This window comes from Manacus candei, unplaced genomic scaffold (assembly GCF_025592945.1).
Source record: "Manacus candei isolate 608988 ecotype Guabito, Panama unplaced genomic scaffold, ASM2559294v1 h1tg000046l, whole genome shotgun sequence".
Classification (NCBI taxonomy): Eukaryota; Metazoa; Chordata; class Aves; order Passeriformes; family Pipridae; genus Manacus; species Manacus candei.
In genome coordinates this window covers 13,371,960-13,390,110 of record NW_026138094.1, presented here as the reverse complement: position 1 = coordinate 13,390,110, position 18,151 = coordinate 13,371,960, and the positions used below count along the sequence as shown (strand labels likewise).

General features: G+C 42.7%; 1 protein-coding gene across 1 annotated transcript in view; it reads left to right on the top strand.

The window, feature by feature from the left end:
* ADAMTS17 (ADAM metallopeptidase with thrombospondin type 1 motif 17) overlaps nucleotides 1–18,151 on the top strand; it is a 164,362-nt gene that overhangs the window by 133,661 nt on the left and 12,550 nt on the right. The window contains exons 20-21 of the mRNA XM_051796783.1: nucleotides 6,045–6,249; nucleotides 10,285–10,437. Coding sequence (XP_051652743.1) covers nucleotides 6,045–6,249; nucleotides 10,285–10,437 — 358 coding nt within the window. The remainder of the gene's footprint in view (nucleotides 1–6,044; nucleotides 6,250–10,284; nucleotides 10,438–18,151) is intronic.

Below are 18,151 nucleotides of genomic sequence, written 5' to 3'. Positions count from 1 at the left end.
CCTACTGCTGCCTGCTGTAATGCTCTTCACAGTTTGCATCCTGTGGTGGGAGCTGAGGAAAAGGCACTGTTTTCCTTGAAAAGGAGGGAGTGGAGCTGGACACCAGTTACCACATCAAAGCTACACCAGCCATGGATGAGGGAAGGGGTAACTCATTGAGAAGGGCTCTGGGAGTGCTGCTGTTCTGTCCCTTAGTGTAGTGAGGCAGCTGCCAGGAAAAAGGACACCTACTCACACCAACCCCACTGAGTCCTCCAAAACTGAGTGATCTGCTCATTTTGGGAGGGGAGGAGGGAGAAAACAATGGCTCCCATTTAAAAGAAGGAACTTCCCAAGGTGCATGTAAATTATAAAACATTGTCCCCGTGGCTGATCTTATTGGTGGGAAATTAAAAAACAAACCTGTCAAAATGATAACCACTAAAGAGAAAAAGAAACCTGTGTGAGTGAAAGTTGGCAAGTCTGTTAGCAGAATGACTACTGTACTGGAAAATTACTGAGCACTGTTTATAAAGGCAATCAGACAGGAATGTTAGTCTTGGAGTCCTACTTTCGACATCAGCAGCTGTATTATTCTACTAGATTCCTTGTACTTTTTTCCAAAAAAAAAAAAAAACAACCAACAAAAACACAAACCTTCTAGTGACTGGGTGTGGCACCAACCTGTTCCCAAAAAACAAGATTCACCTGATTATTTTGACCCCAGTACAGCAGAGGGGTGGTGGAGAGTTTGAGAAGTGTGTGGGGTCAGGTTGATCCAACAGCAGTGTGCGTATTTTGTGGAAATCATGAGTCCTTTTGCAAGCAGAGTTTTCTTGCTTCTACATATTTGAGCATGAGCTGAGTTTGATAGATGTAAGCAAAGTGTATCTGACTGTCAGTTCCACATGACTGATTCTCAGGAACCTTTTCCAATTCTCCTTGCTAAAATTATCCCATGTGAAATCCTGGCCCTGCTGCAAGTCAGTCTGAGTTCTGCCTGACATCAGTAGAGTCACAGTTTCACACAGGTGCCTCAGAAAACCAACTTTTCAATGCCTTTGGCATGATTTTGGCATCACAAACTGGTGCTAAAGACAGCCAGTGCTAACTGGACATGGGTTTATCCTCACCTGTACATTAGTGCAACAATGTATGTTAAACCAAAAGTTATTCAATAAAATCTATTAGAAATAAAACCCTCAGATTATGGGGTTTTAGATTAGGTTCTGTCACAGGTATTTTTTCAGATAAGCTGTCTTGTTTTGTAGCAGATTTCATCTGATACTTTACTCTGTGGTAGAATGGGCTCTTAACTACAACTAGTTCAAAAAAAATGGGTTTAATAACAGAAAAAAAAGTGTTATTGCAAACATGTCTTTGGTCACATCTGAGCTATTACTGTGAAAGCAGGGAAACAATTTCACTGTAGCATTGGGAAGGGAACAAAAGTAACACAATCCCTGTAGATAGTGAGGAATGTGTGAATATGTCCTGGATGTTTAGTTAGTGGAAAAGAACCCATTTGCAGACACTGTTCTTCTGAAGGGCTCGAGGCAGAAATGTGGGCTGCAATATTTACCATAGAATTTCAAATGATTTTGTGTTATAAGAGGCTGTAAATTGCTAAAAGGTGACCCCATGTCTTTTTATTGAACTCCCCTGATCCATTTTATCTTCACAGCATTTTTTCCCCAAATCTTCAGCCACAAGCCCTCGTTTGCAGACACTCATCTCCCCTGGGTTTTTGTACATAGTGCTGTAGACAATTTTTTTTTCCTAGAAAATGTGGGAGTCGTAGGCAAGTAGGTAGTGTAGATAATTCAAGGTTAATGACTAATCCTGACCATGGAAAGATCAAATGATGAACTGAACCTCCAAAAGATATTTCAAGTTTGCTCCAGGGGCCTGCCAGATGAGTGTTGCCAAAGCAGATTAGAAGAAGAACTCCCAATTCCTCAGAAGAGATACTGGGAGGTCAAAGGTTGAGGAAGACTCAGAAGATTTTGAACAGCCCTCTCAGATTGCATGTCCTGCCCATCCCAGCTTTTTGAGGCTTTTGAAAATCACACCCTTCTGGGCATTTTTTAGCTAGAAAGACAGCCACTGACTGGGTTAAAATCTGTGCTTGAAAGCTCATCACTGTCTCCCTGGATCTGACCACCAGCAGGCTGTTTTAGCTCTTGAGTCTTCTACAGAGGTAAGATTACAAAAAATAATACCACAGAGAAAGCCATCCCTGTGGCTGTGAGCAAGATGAGTGTGTTTGTCACGTAAATCAGGGCTTGTTGGCAAAATGAGGGGCTCTCCAGGGACTCCAGCTGGAGCTCTCCCATGGTCCCACAGAGGGCAGGTTATAACCTGAGAGGGAAAGACCAAACTGAGACAAGCTCTGGTGGTAAGCAATCCCTAAGATCAATTTACAGGCTTAAAGTGTAACTGGAAGCCAAGAGCACTGTATGATACACACAGGGCTTAGTGTACAGCAGTTAATTGGCTTAGTTAATAATACAGAGCCAGCTTGGGGTTTGGAGTTAGAACACTGGAGTTATTTTTTACATTGTCATAAGAAGAATACTTACCCTTTTTTTAAAAAAAACCCCACCCTATAAGTAAGTCTCATTGTTAAACACATCAGGGGTGTTCAAAAGGTGTAATGACAGAAAATCTGCCTGTGATGTAATTTAATAGGAACCATAACATGATACTATTTGTGCATCGCATTTTTCTTCCCCGTGTGTATATTACTTGCAGATAGTAATTCTGCTGATATCTTGCTGCACATTCCTTACTAAATATGAAACTGGCAGAAATTTTCATCTTTAATCACTTTATCCATAAATCCCTTGTTTTTCCACTTTAGTTGTGAATGATGTTGTGAAGACATAACTGCAGTGATTCTCTATGTTACAGGCACCAAAAATATTTTCAGCTGCCTGTGAAGGAAACTTTGGGGGAGCTGTGGGGGGGTCAGGGCACTGCCAGGGCTGCACGTGGGACTCACCTTTACTTGTTAGCCAGATCATTTTTACAAGCCATTGAGCCAGGCAGAGATTCCACTGAGAGGATGGAGTTTTGTGGTCAAAGTGATCTTCCCCTTGGTGCCTTTGAAAATAACCTACTTAACTGATATTATTACTATGCAGACATTTCATGTCACTTGTCTCCTGGATATGAAACTAAACCCACCATTTCAAAAGAACCATTACTTTCTAAGTGTTTCAATTCCATGTTAGCAGCAGTTGTCACAGGCAGGACAGAGTGGACTGTGAGGTTTCAGAGATCCCTTCCAGCATTGCCCCTCCTTATTTGTGAGCACTGGGCTGGGATCAGGGATGGATGAAGTGGATGGGCAGCTGAAGCTGCCCACTCCAACAAAAAACTTGGAGATTGTTTTTTTAGCACAAACACATCTTTGTACTGATACCCTGGGTTTCAGCTCATGCTGTGCAATGATGATGATAATATTTAGGTTTTCTGTGCCAGTTTTCCAGTTACTCCCTGTTGTATTTGTACTGGAGTGGCACCAGCTAGACACCACCAAAAAGGGTAGAAAACAAGGTGATCTCTCCCCTCCACAAGAGCAACAAAAAAACTAAAGAAGGAATTCTCCTTCCTGAAAAGAAAGCCATAACCTTGCTTCTTAAAGCATCTTGGGAATAGTTGGCATGCTGTGTGCTGCCCATCCTAAATGCAAGCTCACACACAGCCTCTGCCAAGAATGTATTTTTATCTTTCTTTGCTTCCAGTCCCTTTCCCTTTTTCTTTTGCCAGTGGCTGTAGATCACAGGGAGAGCACAGTGCTGAAGTGAGTATTAGTTGAGTGGAGCCTGGACAGAACCTGTTCCTGGCTCTGTGACTCACGTTCTGCTCGTAAAGCACAGTCACTCCATCCCCTCCCTGCCTTTGCTGAGAGGTTCCTTCACCCAGATGGACCTCTCACAGGGCAGAGCCCAGCTGATACCAAGGGGGCCTGGCTGTTAATTCTCATGAACACTGATTTCTGCACTTCAGGGCTATTTTTGTCAGACTTTCAGCCCAAGTATTCGATTTTCCAGCTGACATTTTCCTGTTCCATAAGGGAGGTGCCAATTGCTGAGCCACAGAGATGCACCAAAACTGCAGTCTGGAGAAACAGGTTTGGTGTCTTACCAGCTGTTTTAGCCAACAGGAATTCACAGATGTGTGAGTCAACTGCTTTAAAGCACAGAAACATTTGAGTGGGGCCCTGTTCCACAAAAGACAGGTGGCCTGGTCCTGCTCAAACCAAATGGCTTCTTGCCTTCCCTGTCATCAGTCATCAGCTCAGTCATCAGTGCTGTCACACCAGGTCATTAGTCATGGCATTTGCAAATTAATTCATGACACTTGCACCAGGTGAAGATGTTTCAAGTTGTGCTGAACTGATTTTTTCCCATTCAGGAATGGGAGGATGGGAAACAGTTGTTGGATTTGTTTCAGAGAAGTTACATGACAACTTCAAAAGAAATGTGGTTAATAAGTTGTTGAGCACTTATGTTGTTCTGCCTGGGCTACAGGAGCCTTTAGCAGAATGAAATAGTATTTCTGAGCAGGCTTGTTTTTGAGAAGTCTTATTTGGGCCACTTTTCATAACAGACAGCCCAGGACTGGGTGACAAGTAAAAGATTCATGATGTAAGGATACTAATCTAGATGACAGCCCTAAATAACAGGCTAGAAGGTCAATTGCCTGGTGAGAAAGGCATGATGGCCTTTCTCAGGATTATTGCTCCAGTCCTTCCCTCCATCCAGGAATGCCTGTAATTACAGAGAACATGTTCCTCACTGACAGATTGCAGGAAGTGTGAAGATGGATGCTGCTTCTCCTTAGGAAAAAAGTGTCCTTCCCTACATCCCTCTTAATCCAGATTCTTCTTAGACATTTTATTCAGCTCTAACCACAGTGGTGCTTTCAGCACTTGCTGGAGTCAGTGGGAGCTGGAAGATGGAGGGGTGAGGATGCCTCCTTTCCCTCATGGCATCAATATGTTCCTTACTTCGGAGGAACTCAAATACCTCACAGCGTTGGGCTGGGTTTTTGCTAAAGAGCCTTTAAAGACATAATAAAGCAAACAACAACAAAAAAAGGCCATGTATTTGTTCCCAGCACACTTTGATCAAAGGGGAAGGAAATGGAAACTGAGATGTGCTCACAAAGTGAATGAATCCCACAGCTCAGAGGAATGATGGTCATAGGGAAACACCCCCACCCCAATCCAGATTGGGTTGTGGCACATCCTGGTGAGCTACAGCAGCTTGGAAACCACATTGTGGGATCCTTTCTCTAGGGGGAGTCTTGTCTTTTTAAATACTTCTTGAGCCTTGGCAGTTAAATGCAATTGAGAATGCACCTGGCCAGAGTGAATGAACCTGGCCAGGATCGAAGCCCTTAGTGCCATGAACTTCAAACAGATGAGATTCCAATTAAACATCCTGGAAAGCCCAACTACAAAAAGTGAAATCTCATCAGTGACCTTTGAGAGAGTGACTGAGAAATGAGGCAGGAGCTGTCTTTGCATTCTAAAGGTCCAGGATGTAGAGGATTTCTATGCTTTGAGGTCATATAATGTAGGGCTGGAGAAGCTGGTTCTGGTCTTGGATGTGGGAAAGCCCTGTAGGGCCAGGTGCCTGGCCATAGCACATCCCAGCTTGTTAGTAGGGTCTCTGCAGTGATGCTGTGCTTGCAGATGCAGCCCAGGTACCTCTCAAAGGCAAGAATATTTGTGGGGTAGAATGGTCTGCAGACAAGTCTGTCTTCATCTGAGGGAAAAACACAGCCACACTGTAGAGAGTGGGGTTAAAGAGAGTGATGCAGAGTTTCTGTTTCTGCCTGGCATGGAGTCAGGAGGGAATATTCACTTGTATCCTGACACTCTCCTACTTTGCACACCCAAAGGTAATCAGTGATCTCAGTGTGATGATAACACAGCACCATCAAAGAACCCACGAATCCAGGAATTGCTGCCCATTTCTCACTGGTTTTAAGAGAAGCATAATGTTTTATCACACCAGTTTGTTAACATTTTTTCTCTGGCTCCTTCCCAGGTGGGTGACTGGCCACTGGAGTCCCTGCTCTGCCACCTGTGAGAAGGGTGTCCAGCACAGGGAGGTGACCTGTGTTTATCAGCTGCAGAACGGCACCTACGTCAACACGAGGGACCTTTACTGCCTGGGCAACAAACCAAGCCCGGTGCAGAGCTGTGAGGGAAGGGACTGCCTGTCCATCTGGGAAGCATCAGAGTGGTCAAAGGTAGGAACTTCACTCAAGAAAGGAGCCAGACTGCCCAGAGCTCTGCCTTAATCCAGCCGAGGGCTTAAAATTCTGCGTGTTCTCGTGGTCAGCAAACTCCCAGCATTGGAGCACTGGGTAGGACTGTTATTTGTGGAGATGAGGTTTGATTTCCATACTGGATGAGTTATTAAGGCAGGGTTTAGATATGCTTTAGTAACTACATCTTTCCATCTGAAAACTCTGACCAGGAAGGAAAAACATTTCGCTGACCTGAGGCCAGAAGTGTAGCAACCCACCAGGACTTCTGTCTCCATTTAAATGTGGTATGAAACAAATACCAGATATATCAGGCATCTGCATGTTGCAGAGAATGTACAATCCTTGGGCCTTATCCAGCCTTCCTTTGTCTAATTCCAGGAACATGAAAAAGCTGGTTATACTTTGTATAAAAGGTGCATCTCTGAGTAGCTGCAGAGTTAATTTTTTTTCCCCCAGGTATTATAAATGCATTTCTGATGTAAATGGCCTAGGCAATTAGACTGTGTTTTGATTAGCAGCAAAGTGAGCTGGGAATGTGCTTGCAGTTCCTGACCAGGACTTGGCTAATCCAGGGCAATTTTGTCTGTACTTTGTGAGTAACATTCCTGATAGGATGTCCATGTTAGTTTTGATATTGTATCTGTTGGGCTTCTCTGAATGATGAGATCCTTTCACTCCTGGTGCAGCACTTCCAGCTCTCCCAGGCTCATTCCAGCCTGGCTGTGTCCTAGCTCTGTCCAGCAACAGCCCTTTCTGTGAGAAGGATTCCTTGTTACTCATCTCTGTTTGAAACAGTTTTTAACTCCTGTTTAAAACATTGTCAAAGAGCTTTTGCAAAATATTATTGTTAGAAATGGGCTTAAAAGTCACAGGAGCTCAGGATACAAGGGATCCTGAGGAGCAGTGTCTCTTCACGAGCACAGTGGGATTCCTTTGTGCACCTTCTGAGCAGGAAATCTTGCCTTGGCAAGAGAGATGACAGTTAAGTGAGAGCAGCATTTCCTTTCAGTGAGGTGCTGGATCTGTTCACTTGTGCAAGATATTCGTGTTCTTCCTGAGTTCTTTCATTTGAAAAGATGTGGAGAAACACACCGAAATTTTAATAAGCTGTCTGGTAGGTCTTTTGTGTGTCACAAACGTTCCCCTCTTTATTTCTTTTAGCTAAACCAGCTGAACTGTTTAAGCTGACACTGTTCTGATGGGGCAGTTCCTACCTGTTGTAGATGTGGAATTTTTACTTGAGTCTTTTGTTAACAATCCCAGGCACTTCTCTCTCCTTTTTCTGGAATGGATGAAGTCAAGTTAGAGAAAAGTTGGAAATCCAGAGTGGAAATCTTCCATGTTTGTGACCACGTAACTCGTGTGCAAATACACAACATTTTTAGATAATTTTTTCAATACTGGTTTACTTTTCCTTTGATACATTTATTTACCTTTTGTCAGGGATATAATTGTCCACTTGTGCTTTTAAATGTGTTATTCTGGCACATTTCTGCTATTATGTAGCACAGTTGACTCCAGGACACATTTCATGCTCTGCCAGTGTGAACACTTCTCATACCTAGGACTTTTCTTCAGTGATAATCACTTTATTCCTTAGCATTTTAATCTGATGTTGTGGAATAAATATCACAATAGTGATATCATTTTATAAATCAATTTTCTGATGTATGTTTTTGAACGTCTTGGTTGTATAACACAGTTGATATCTGGTACCCAGTCAAAAATGTCTGTTTTCAAAGCAAATTCCAATGCAATCTTCATCGTGGAAAAAATTAAGTTCCCTTTGTATTGCCAAACACTTGGGATTGTTTTGGACAAAGTACTGCTCAACCCATTTTTAATGACAAAAATAGAGGCTGTCAGGAAAAGGTGAATGTTTCTACTGTTATGGAGCTAGAGTAGAAAAAAATATGGATTTTCTTCAGATAAAGGAGCTGTGTTTTAACAGCAAAATTGTGTTGCTCCTTTGAAAAAACTGGTGGGTATTTAACTAAGTAATTTGTTAATAAAATCAGACATAATGATCTCAGGTGGATGGACTGCACATTTGTGGAGTCTCTGTAAAATCTCTATATTAAAAAATTCTTCATGAAAACAGAGGACTTGAGGAAAGTAAAAACACTCTTAAAGGGGGTGATTTATATGTGACCACCAAAGATCTGTTGGAAACCTTTCTTGCACATGCTGTTTTGTCTAGGGAAGTATATGCAGAATTAATCTGTGAATAGCTTAAAAGCTGTGGGAAGAACAAACAGTTGGTGTTTTTCCCAGACTTGCTTGTAAAACCCACCTAGAGATTTCTCCTACTGTGAAAAGCACTCCCACTTCAGCTTGATTTACTTGGAGTAAATTGGACTGTTTGGAAGATTTTATGTGTTGTACTTTGTAGTTTGAGATGAACGAGTGCAGCCCTGGGGACTGAGGAAAATGATAGATAATTTGGGAAAATCTGTACAACTCGGGGCAAATTCATGGCTTTAAGGTACCATTTAGGGCTCTCTGGCAGGTCTTGTGCTCTGAGAGTCCCAGCAAAGTGGTTACTGGAATCCTGCAAAGCCTGGAAGGATCCATCCATGCATCCAGCAGAACTGTACCTTGTGCTGGTCACAAAGATGTTCCATCCGTGGGGGGGTCACACAGTAGATGGAGTGGAAGGTTTCCCAGATTTCCAAGGAGTCACTCTGTAGTGCTCTGAAGTATTTAAAGGCATGTCTGTTTGCTTGCCAGCTCATAAACGCTTGTCATTCACGTCCTTAACAAGGGCAGCAGGTCAGAGCTGCCTGGATTGTGTTTTTAAGATGGTTAGACAGGCATGCTGAGATTTGTCCATTTGATGTAATTTATATCAAGCTGATGCTTGTTTCCAGCACAGACCCCCTGGATGGAGAAGCTTCTTGGAACACATTCAAAAGACCTCACAGAATATCTCATATCTTCGCTATTTATTCAGTGTCAGATCAACTGTCTTTTCCCTGCTGATCCCCTGAAGGGGAGAAACTTGACATGCCAGAGGAGGTTGGTTTTTATCTCAGCTGGTACATAGGTCATTTTTCTTGTCCCCAGTGGCTCTGCAAGAAAATGTCTCACTCTTCACCACTGCAGTGGCATGAGAGGGAAGAGCAGGCAGAGTGGGGACGTGGATTTAGGAGGCTGTGACAGCATCAGCAGATCTGGTGCTCTGTTACCAAACTGGTTATTGAGAACAGAAATCTGGTTTCCATTTGTGCCAGTGTCATTTTCCCACCTAGTACAGTCAAGGAAATCAAGACAAATTCTCCATTAAAACAGATTTTCCAGCCAGCCTTTGGCAAAGATAACAACTGGTTGACCAGATATCCCTGCTCTTTAGAAGCTACTTCCATAGAGCCCAGGCACAAAATCATTTGTGGGTAATTTGTGTTCACTCCCATGAATGTTGGTTTGTTAAAATCCTTCAGAATTTACATAGTGATGAGCATGTGACAAACCAACAAGTGAAGGTGATGGATGGATGAAGGTGTTTCACGTGAAAACTGTGATTTTGCCATGATATGTCCAAGCTGTACTACAGAAACATAACAGTGGTCTCAGGCTACTGTGATTTAAAATTGCATTTATCACCACCATTTATCACCCTTGCTGCATCCCATGATACATCAAGGGATGTGGCAGTTCTGTGCTGTAAATCTCAGTGTGTACTTTCTCAGTATGGATGATGAGCTCTTAAACACCAGATTTAGTGGGTTTTTTCATCTGTAACACCAATTCCAGCAAAGAGCCACCTGATATTTTTCAAAGAAGGATTTTTTTCAGAATTGCCTCTTTTCATAAGTAAAATATTTCACTAGCAGATACAATGCTTTCCAAATTACTCATTTATGAGTGGCTGAGATTATTGTAATAAAATCTTGCAGATTATCAGTTTTCCTCAGTGTTCACAAACCCAGCTTTTCCTTTGAGCTGTGTTAGCAAGGTAAAAATTATCATTTCTAAGCACCCTGTACCAAAACCCAAATCCCTGCTGTTTTGCAGTGCTCAGCAGACTGTGGGAAGGGGATCCAGAAAAGAACAGTGACCTGCACAAACTCTCAAGGCAAATGTGATGCAGCCACCAGGCCAAGAGATGAGGAGGAGTGTGAGGATCACACAGGCTGCTACGAGTGGAAAACGGGCGATTGGTCCAAGGTAACAACAGATTTAACAACAAACACTACCTGTGGTTTTTTTCTAAGTGCAAAGATGTTCACAGAGCTGTCTGTATTAATTTAAAGTTGAAATTTTAATTTGGAAAGGAAGGGTTTAACTGGTTTTGGAAGTATTGCTAGGCTTTAAACACACCCATTATGCCATTTGTAAACCAAACATTGCAACAGAGGCTCATGAACATGACCATCAAGTTTTAGAGAAATCACTTTAGAGAAAAGTATTCCAAGCAGGATAAAACTGAATATTAGTTGGTTTCTGCAGTGACATCAGTGGAATTAATTCCTGAATGCAGTAGATTAAACCAGAGCAGAGTCTGCTCTGTATTTGCATTCTGATCTTAAAGTAATCCTTGGTTTTGCTTGGGAAGGAGGCCTGGCAGTGTCAGAAACTCAGCCTGTGCCAGTGTTGTTCCTAAAGCATCCTTTACATTGCTGACTCTGTGTTTGCATAGAGAACTGTAATTTCCCAGGAATATTATATTCCAGTTTGGTTTTCATCATATCTTTCTAACTGTCCTGTTCTTTAAAAAAAAAGCCTACTTTGTGTTCAGGAATGTACAGAATGTGCAGAAACCACTGGGATACAGTAGTTGCACTTTGCTTTCCAAAAACCCAAACTCCAGCAGGCAAAATCCAAGGAAGCAGAGGCCCAGGATGGGCAAATTGGCTTATCAGTGATTGCATTTTTTTGTAGGAATTGCAATTATTTATTTATCTATCCTGTCATAGATACATGGATATAATGGTGTCAGTGCTGGAGAATGCAGGAGGAACCTGCCACATACAAAGTGTCTGTATTTATGCTGAGCCAGGAATTTGTATCACAAGATGTTTAGTGTATTGAACATTATTTTATTCATAACCTGGCACTCAGAGTCCATGCAAGCTGACCAAAACAAACAGTCCCCACGTGTTAACAGGTGAAATAACATTATTTATTTAGTTATTTATTTGTGGAGTTTTAAAAAGTTTTGGCATGCCAAATTGCCCCAGATTCTCTTTGTAGGGAGGAATATGAAATAACTGTGTATTCACTGATAACATGGATTCATAGTTCAGCATTGTGTGAATAGTTCCAATCTGATAAAGACCCTGGCTCACTGCTGGGAAGGCTGCAGTTGTACATTGCTCACAGTAAATAGTGTTGTTGATAGATTTAATGTCTGCATGTGAGGAGGGCAGGTTCAGTGCAAAATCACTTGTTATTTGTGATTCTTAACTCAGGGTCAGGATCTTCCCTGTGCACGAGGGCACAAAAAACTTATGTGCTGCATACGTGTCCTCCTCCTGTCTGCAGAGAGTTTGTGCCAGTGCTCTGCTTCCCAGGAATTTCACCCTGTGTGAGTCCAGCAGGATGTTCTTGGACTTGGATTTGGTTTATAATGAGCATTTAAAATTCTAGACATATTGGTTAATTCTGACTGGACACTTAGGTCACACAATTAGATTCTTATTCTCTGAGTAGAAGGGTAAAAAAAGGCACCACTGGATTGCTAGACAAGGGTATGGGAAGGGACAGTTCTTAGAAGAGAATTTATTGTTCCAGAAACACAGATAGCTGAAATGTTTGGTGTGGAATTCAATTCTTCACAAATCCTGAGAGGAGGATTTTCATCATGAGGATCCAGAAGCTTTAATGCAGGGCTTGGACTTAGGGGGACTTTACAGCTATCAGCAACTCCAGCTTAAAACAACTCCTCCTTTAAGGAGAAACACGAAGTCTGTAGCAGTTAGATTATAGTGAACTCTTTAAAATTCATCCTTCCAGGGCAAAATTCCACTGTAAAACATTTGTTCCCAGTTCTGTAAAAATCACTGTGAGGAAGCTTTGTGCTGACTAAGATGGAAACTTTTTCCATTAATACAAATTGATCTCAGAACAAGCAACAACTTTGTGCAATTAATTTTCTTGTGCATTTGTTATTTATTGTTAAGAATCATCAGGGAAGCAAGATTTAGCTAACAGTGGTAATTATCACAGATTAAAATAATGGGCTTTGATGCTTTGTGTGCAAACATCTTGCCTGGTGATTTGGCCTCTGATCCTTAATTTCCCAAACCAAGATCCTTTGAAGATGCCGGGAAGTCATGTAAGAAAGAGGCAAAAGCTCATTTAAAAACTCAAGTCCAGATACAACTTGTAAACAGAACAGGCTGTTTGGGTGGTAGTGACAGAGTGTTATTTTTATATTGGTAGTGGTTGTTTTGTAGAACACATGGACTCTGTGTGTGAGAGGACAGCTCCCAGCCCTGTATAAATAACTCACTTCTGACAGCAGTGGATATGGTTATCCTGTATAAGGTCCTGGATCCTGTTGCATTCAGCAGATGGGCAGCAGTAAAAGCTCCAAACCTGTGCCAGATGAGTTGTTTTATGTTCTCAGACCCTGTGTAGAGGAGGTGAGGGCAGGAGGCAGGGCCGTGCAGGTCTGAAACCTGCACCCACCAGCCCAAACCTTGTCCACTGGCCTTAGCAATGGCTCTGCAGCCACTGCCCATGCTCTAAGGGAGAGGAATTTTATTCTATTTTCTGTCAGGTTTATTTGCAGATGGTCCTTACTGTGTACTGTAGCTGTGGAAAGCTTTTGGAGCTCACTGAGCAGGTTCAGGAAGCAGTCCTGGCTGTCATGTTTGTATATTCCCAATGTATTTGCAGCATATTTCAGGTGTTGCACAAGGAACTGATATATCTCCTTTGCTTTGCAAACACGTAAGGCCAGGTCTGTAAACTTAATTTAAATGTCTTTGTTAGCCCAGTGCTTGAGATTAACAGGCTGTACTGTAATTCTGAAGACAGAGAGTTGTTCTGTTACTGAGAACCTCCACATCTTCTCTACATGGCTGACACTTCTCTTTTAAACCTCTTGTCTTAAAGGGATATAATTATTATTTTTAATATTTAACTCAGCCCTGGTATTATAAGTTTCATAAATAAACTGTTTCTGACCCCCAGTCTATGAATGAAATAGAAAGACCCACAGAAGGTGTTAACCTGAAATGATTCTTTTATTGTTGCCCGGATTCTTTAGAATTGCAATTCATTATATCATCCTTTTTTATATATGATGCAATATGGAAAAGGGAGTCCAAGCCATCTCCCATTCAGTCCTTTCTTCCAAGAGGAAATTCCACATCCAGTTTGCATTCAGCTAAAGAAACAAACATCTCTGTACACTCATTCTACTTTGAAATAGTTCCTCCTTGTTTGAAATCTGAGCTGTTAAATATTCTAGTGCTGGAAGCATTTTTGCATTTCTGTTGTAGTTGTGCTGGTCAAAAGAACAAACACAGGTTGCTCGGTTTCCCAACACTTGCCTCAGCCTCCCAGACTGCTGAAAATGTGCCTCTTGATGCTTTAGCAAGACAGTAGTTCATTCTTTCATGATGAATTATATTTTTGCTGACAAACTTTATGTCGAGGATTACATTCCTGGGAGGAATGCAGGCAGCCTGTGAACAGAGTGTGTCTTTATGTGTGTGTGGCTCTCTGGGAAGCTGAGCAGGACTCGCAGCCCAGGGCTGCACCACTCCCCTTCTCCAGGCTGAGCTGGCAGGAGCAGTTGCAGGAGTCAGACTTGGCACTGGAGTCATGGAGAACGTGTCCCACGTGATGTGGGATGCGCTGCTGGCCTGCTGGGGGGGAGATGGAGTTTTACCTACCTGTGGTGGTGACAGATCTGTGGTGCTTGAAGGTGAACAGCACCAGGGGCTGCTTTTTGGCTACCCAGCACTCCCCCTCTGTCCTCAGCTCTCTCCCCTTCAGGTCCTGCAGTGATGTAGCAGGGAACAGAAGGCTCAGGGCAGACCTTACTCTCTCTACAGCCACCTGAAAGGAGGTTGTGTGGAGGTGGGGTCGGGCTCTTCTCCCGGGCAACTGGTGACAGGACAAGGGGAAACGGCCTCAAGTTGCACCAAGGGAGGTTCAGGTTGGACATTGGGAAAATTTTCTTCAGTTGGAACAGGCTCCCCAGGGAAGTGGTGGAGTCATCACCCTTGGAAGTGTTAAAAAATCAAGTTAACGTGGCACTCACTGCCATGGGTGATGTTCTGCCAAAGGCTGGACTTGATCTTGAAGGTCTTTTCCAACCTTTATGATTCTGTGAAGGCACTCACGTGCAGAAGTACAGGCCAAGGCTGTATTTTTTGAGTGCCTTTCCTCCAGCTGGCCTTTGGACTCTTTCTAGGGTATAATTGAGGGGCAAGATTATATAGCAAGAGCAATTCTCCATGAGATTTTTGTGGACTTTTCTTCATTTCCAGTTTCACTTAATTGCCTCAGTATTTTGCATACCTCGACATACTCCAATTCTGCCCTGTGACTGCAGTGCTGTATTTGGAGCCAAGGGCACAGAATGGTTCAGGGTTCCCAGTTATATTTTTTTTACTGTTCTGCTTTAAACTGGTATTATATCAAGGAAGGTGGATTTATAAACTCCATCATTAGCACTGACTTTCACAAGGGGCATTTTCTGCTCTGTGGGTGGAAGTTTAACATGCAACTTCTGTCCCTCAGGCAACAATTTAACTCATTAACCTATTATATTACCTAGCCCAATGAAAAGATTTTTAGAAGAAGAAAGACACATAGGAGCCTTGTAGCATGTTGGCTTTGCCATATTTTTTCTTTGCAGTTACAGTAGGTGCTCTGTAAATACTAGGCCTGTATTAATCTCAGATAACCCAATGTAAATCCAGGGTAACTGTCTTTCATTCTTCTCTGCAACCCACTGGCCACAAGCCAAGGATCTCACTCAGCACAGTGGGTCAGATATCAGTCTCTCTTGCATTAGTGTAAATCCAGATTAATTCAGGCACTTAAGTTAGCACAGGCTTGTGCCCGTGCCACGCAGAGCAGGATCTGACCTGATGGACTGTGCAAAATCTTTGGGTAGGAACCATCCCAGATTCGTGCTCTGAGGTGAAAATAAATACGTGACACGTCAAACTGGGCTTCAACTGGGAGAGAAAGCGGAGGAGAAATCTTTTTTCTGCCACTTTACATCTTTTATAACCCCCTGGCACAACTTTCACTGCATTCAGAAAAGTTGTACACTCCAGAAACTGGACAGCACTAGTGAGGATCAGCTTGGCAAAGTGCTACATTAAACAATATTCTTGTTGCCAAATAATGTCAGTAGTGATAAAGCACATTTGAAAAACCACCTATAGCCACCTGTCCTCCCTGAGCATCAGTAGTTGCCAATTCCTTTACAGTATTTTGCTGAGCCTATGAAATCCTGGCTATGGATTTTCATCCCAAGAGAATATTAACAATAGGGAGAGGGAAAAAAAACCTCATTTCCTATAAGAAAAATACTGGCTTTGTGCCAGACCTTGAGGTGTTTCATACAGGAGATCAGCAGTCATTCATCACAGTGGGTGGTAACAAGGATTTGTAATTGCAAATTAATTGTTCTGGCAGGATTACAGTAGGTCTTATTCTCTGAGAGATAAACCCCCAGCCTTGCAGTGCACCAGAAAACATGTTGGGGTTGGAGTTTGTTTTTTTTCCAAAAATACTCTACAATCTTCCAGTGCCAGGAAGGCATATTTTCCAAGCTCCAAATGATTGGGAACATCAACAAAATCCTCTATATGCCTCACTTTTAATGATTAATTCCCATTACATGATAAGAAGAGTAAATCAAGGACAGCTGTGGTTTGTGAGGTGTATTCAAAGCTGTTATAAATATAGAAGCAAAACTGCCCTTTGTTCTAACATTCATTACAAATTCATGGCTTGACCCAACATCTGTTTATGATAAACCATGGACAACTTGTTAATTCTTCGTAAAGGTCATAACTAAGTTCATCTTCTACCTTGGAGAAAATAATTTTTCTTGTTGAATCGAGAGAAAACTGTGCAGGAGGAATGGAGGCTTCAAACTGCAGTGGCACAGCAGAGCTGACAGACCCTTCCCTGCCACTCTGCCCCAGCAAACAGCTCCATGATTTGTGTGCATTCAGCACCACTGGGAGGTTGTCTCCAGGCCTCACTGGGGCACATCAGTTGTTCTCCAGAAGGTGATAGAACTGGATGTGACAGGAGAGGACCCAGCAAGCTTTAGGATTCAAACCCTCTGCTTCTGTGGTTCTGGACATGACCAGGAGCCAGAGCATCAGTGTGTCCTAAATCTTAAGTCCTGCCCCATGGACTGCTCTGAACTGTGGCTCCCTGTGGTTTGTTCCTCTGGCACATGGTCACTGATGTGCAACCACAGCCTGTGTTGCCAACAGCTGATCTCAAAACACCCCTCACCACAGGAGATGGGGACAAATGGCCCAAAGTTGGTTATATCAGCCAAGGACTTTAATTTGCACAATTCATCAGTGAGATGAATCCCACCCCTTTTGCTCTTTGATTCTCTGTCCCCACATCTGTGGCATGTCTTCAGCTCTGATCAGAGGTGTAAACATTGCATAATGGCACCAGAGCAAGGTTGAGCTTGGTCTAGGCTTGGTCAACAGCCAGCCCCAGTCAGTGCAGCTCTAGTTGGAAAGCCAGGCATGGAAAGGGAAGAGGTGCCAACTGCAGTGCTAGCTGTGTCATTCCCCTGGGCACTGTTGGCTCCAGAAGCCAGTGACTGCTCCTCCATTGCACAACAAACTGCACAGCTCATCCCTGCTGGAGTTTCTGGGAACATCCATAGTACAAATTATTTTGAAGGTTCCTTAGTAAAGGAGAATGTGCTACAAAAAGACTAGATCAATCAGTGTTTTGTTTGAAGTGGAGCACGTTCTGCCTCAGTGTTACTGTCTCATATTCCAGTGCAGCCTCCAGTGATCCTGTTAACTGGAAGAGTAACTTCTCTTTTTTTGATATTTTTATTTAAAAGCCTGGTCCATTAAGTGCATTTTTTTGATGGAGAGTTAAAGCCTCCACACCAAGATCAGTGGATTGGAAATGAAATTCCATTGTGACTATTTTACTCTTTTCTTTTAATGGTGAAAAGAAGAAAGAGTGAAAGACAAGCCTGTTCAAACGTATTGGCAGTCATTTTCTCTGAGTTACTCTGAGATGTTACAGTGTCTGGGACCATGTTTTTAAAAATATGAGCAGTAGTAATTCAGCATTTTAAGTTTGTAATACATATATGGAGAGGATTTTCCTCTTGAATCCTTACAGCACACCATATATATTATTAGCAGGGACTGCTGTAATTTTGCAGTCTTTCCAATAGCCTTCTGAGATTTGTAATGACTACTGAGGCATTAAGGTGACAGTCTTCCAGAACACCTTTAAGGAGCAATTAGTATCAGTCTGCTGGTGGTCTCTTGGTTGACTCTGCAGAGAGATGAAATGCTGTGTTAATTAGCAACATGTCAAAGCTGAGTAGCTCCATGTCTGGAGAATGCTCAGGCAGGACTGGGGTGGCAGAGATGAGCAGCCTCTTGCTGAAGTTAAATAATCCTGAAGGAATCCTTGGTTTAATTACTTTTTTTAATAAATTGCATTGAGGTAGCATTGATCATTAACTGATGAATAACTAATAATAACTAATAATGCATTCAATGGAGCTTTGGCTCCCAAGATACTCTTTCAGGCTCACATCTGGGGCAGGACTCAGGGTGGGACTAGAGCTCAGGTAGCCCCTAAAAGCCTTGCTCAGCACAAGCAGCACATGCTGCTGTGGGACAGGGGGAATCCTGAAGCATCCAGCCTGGCCTGAGTTCTGTGATCCCAGGGTTACATG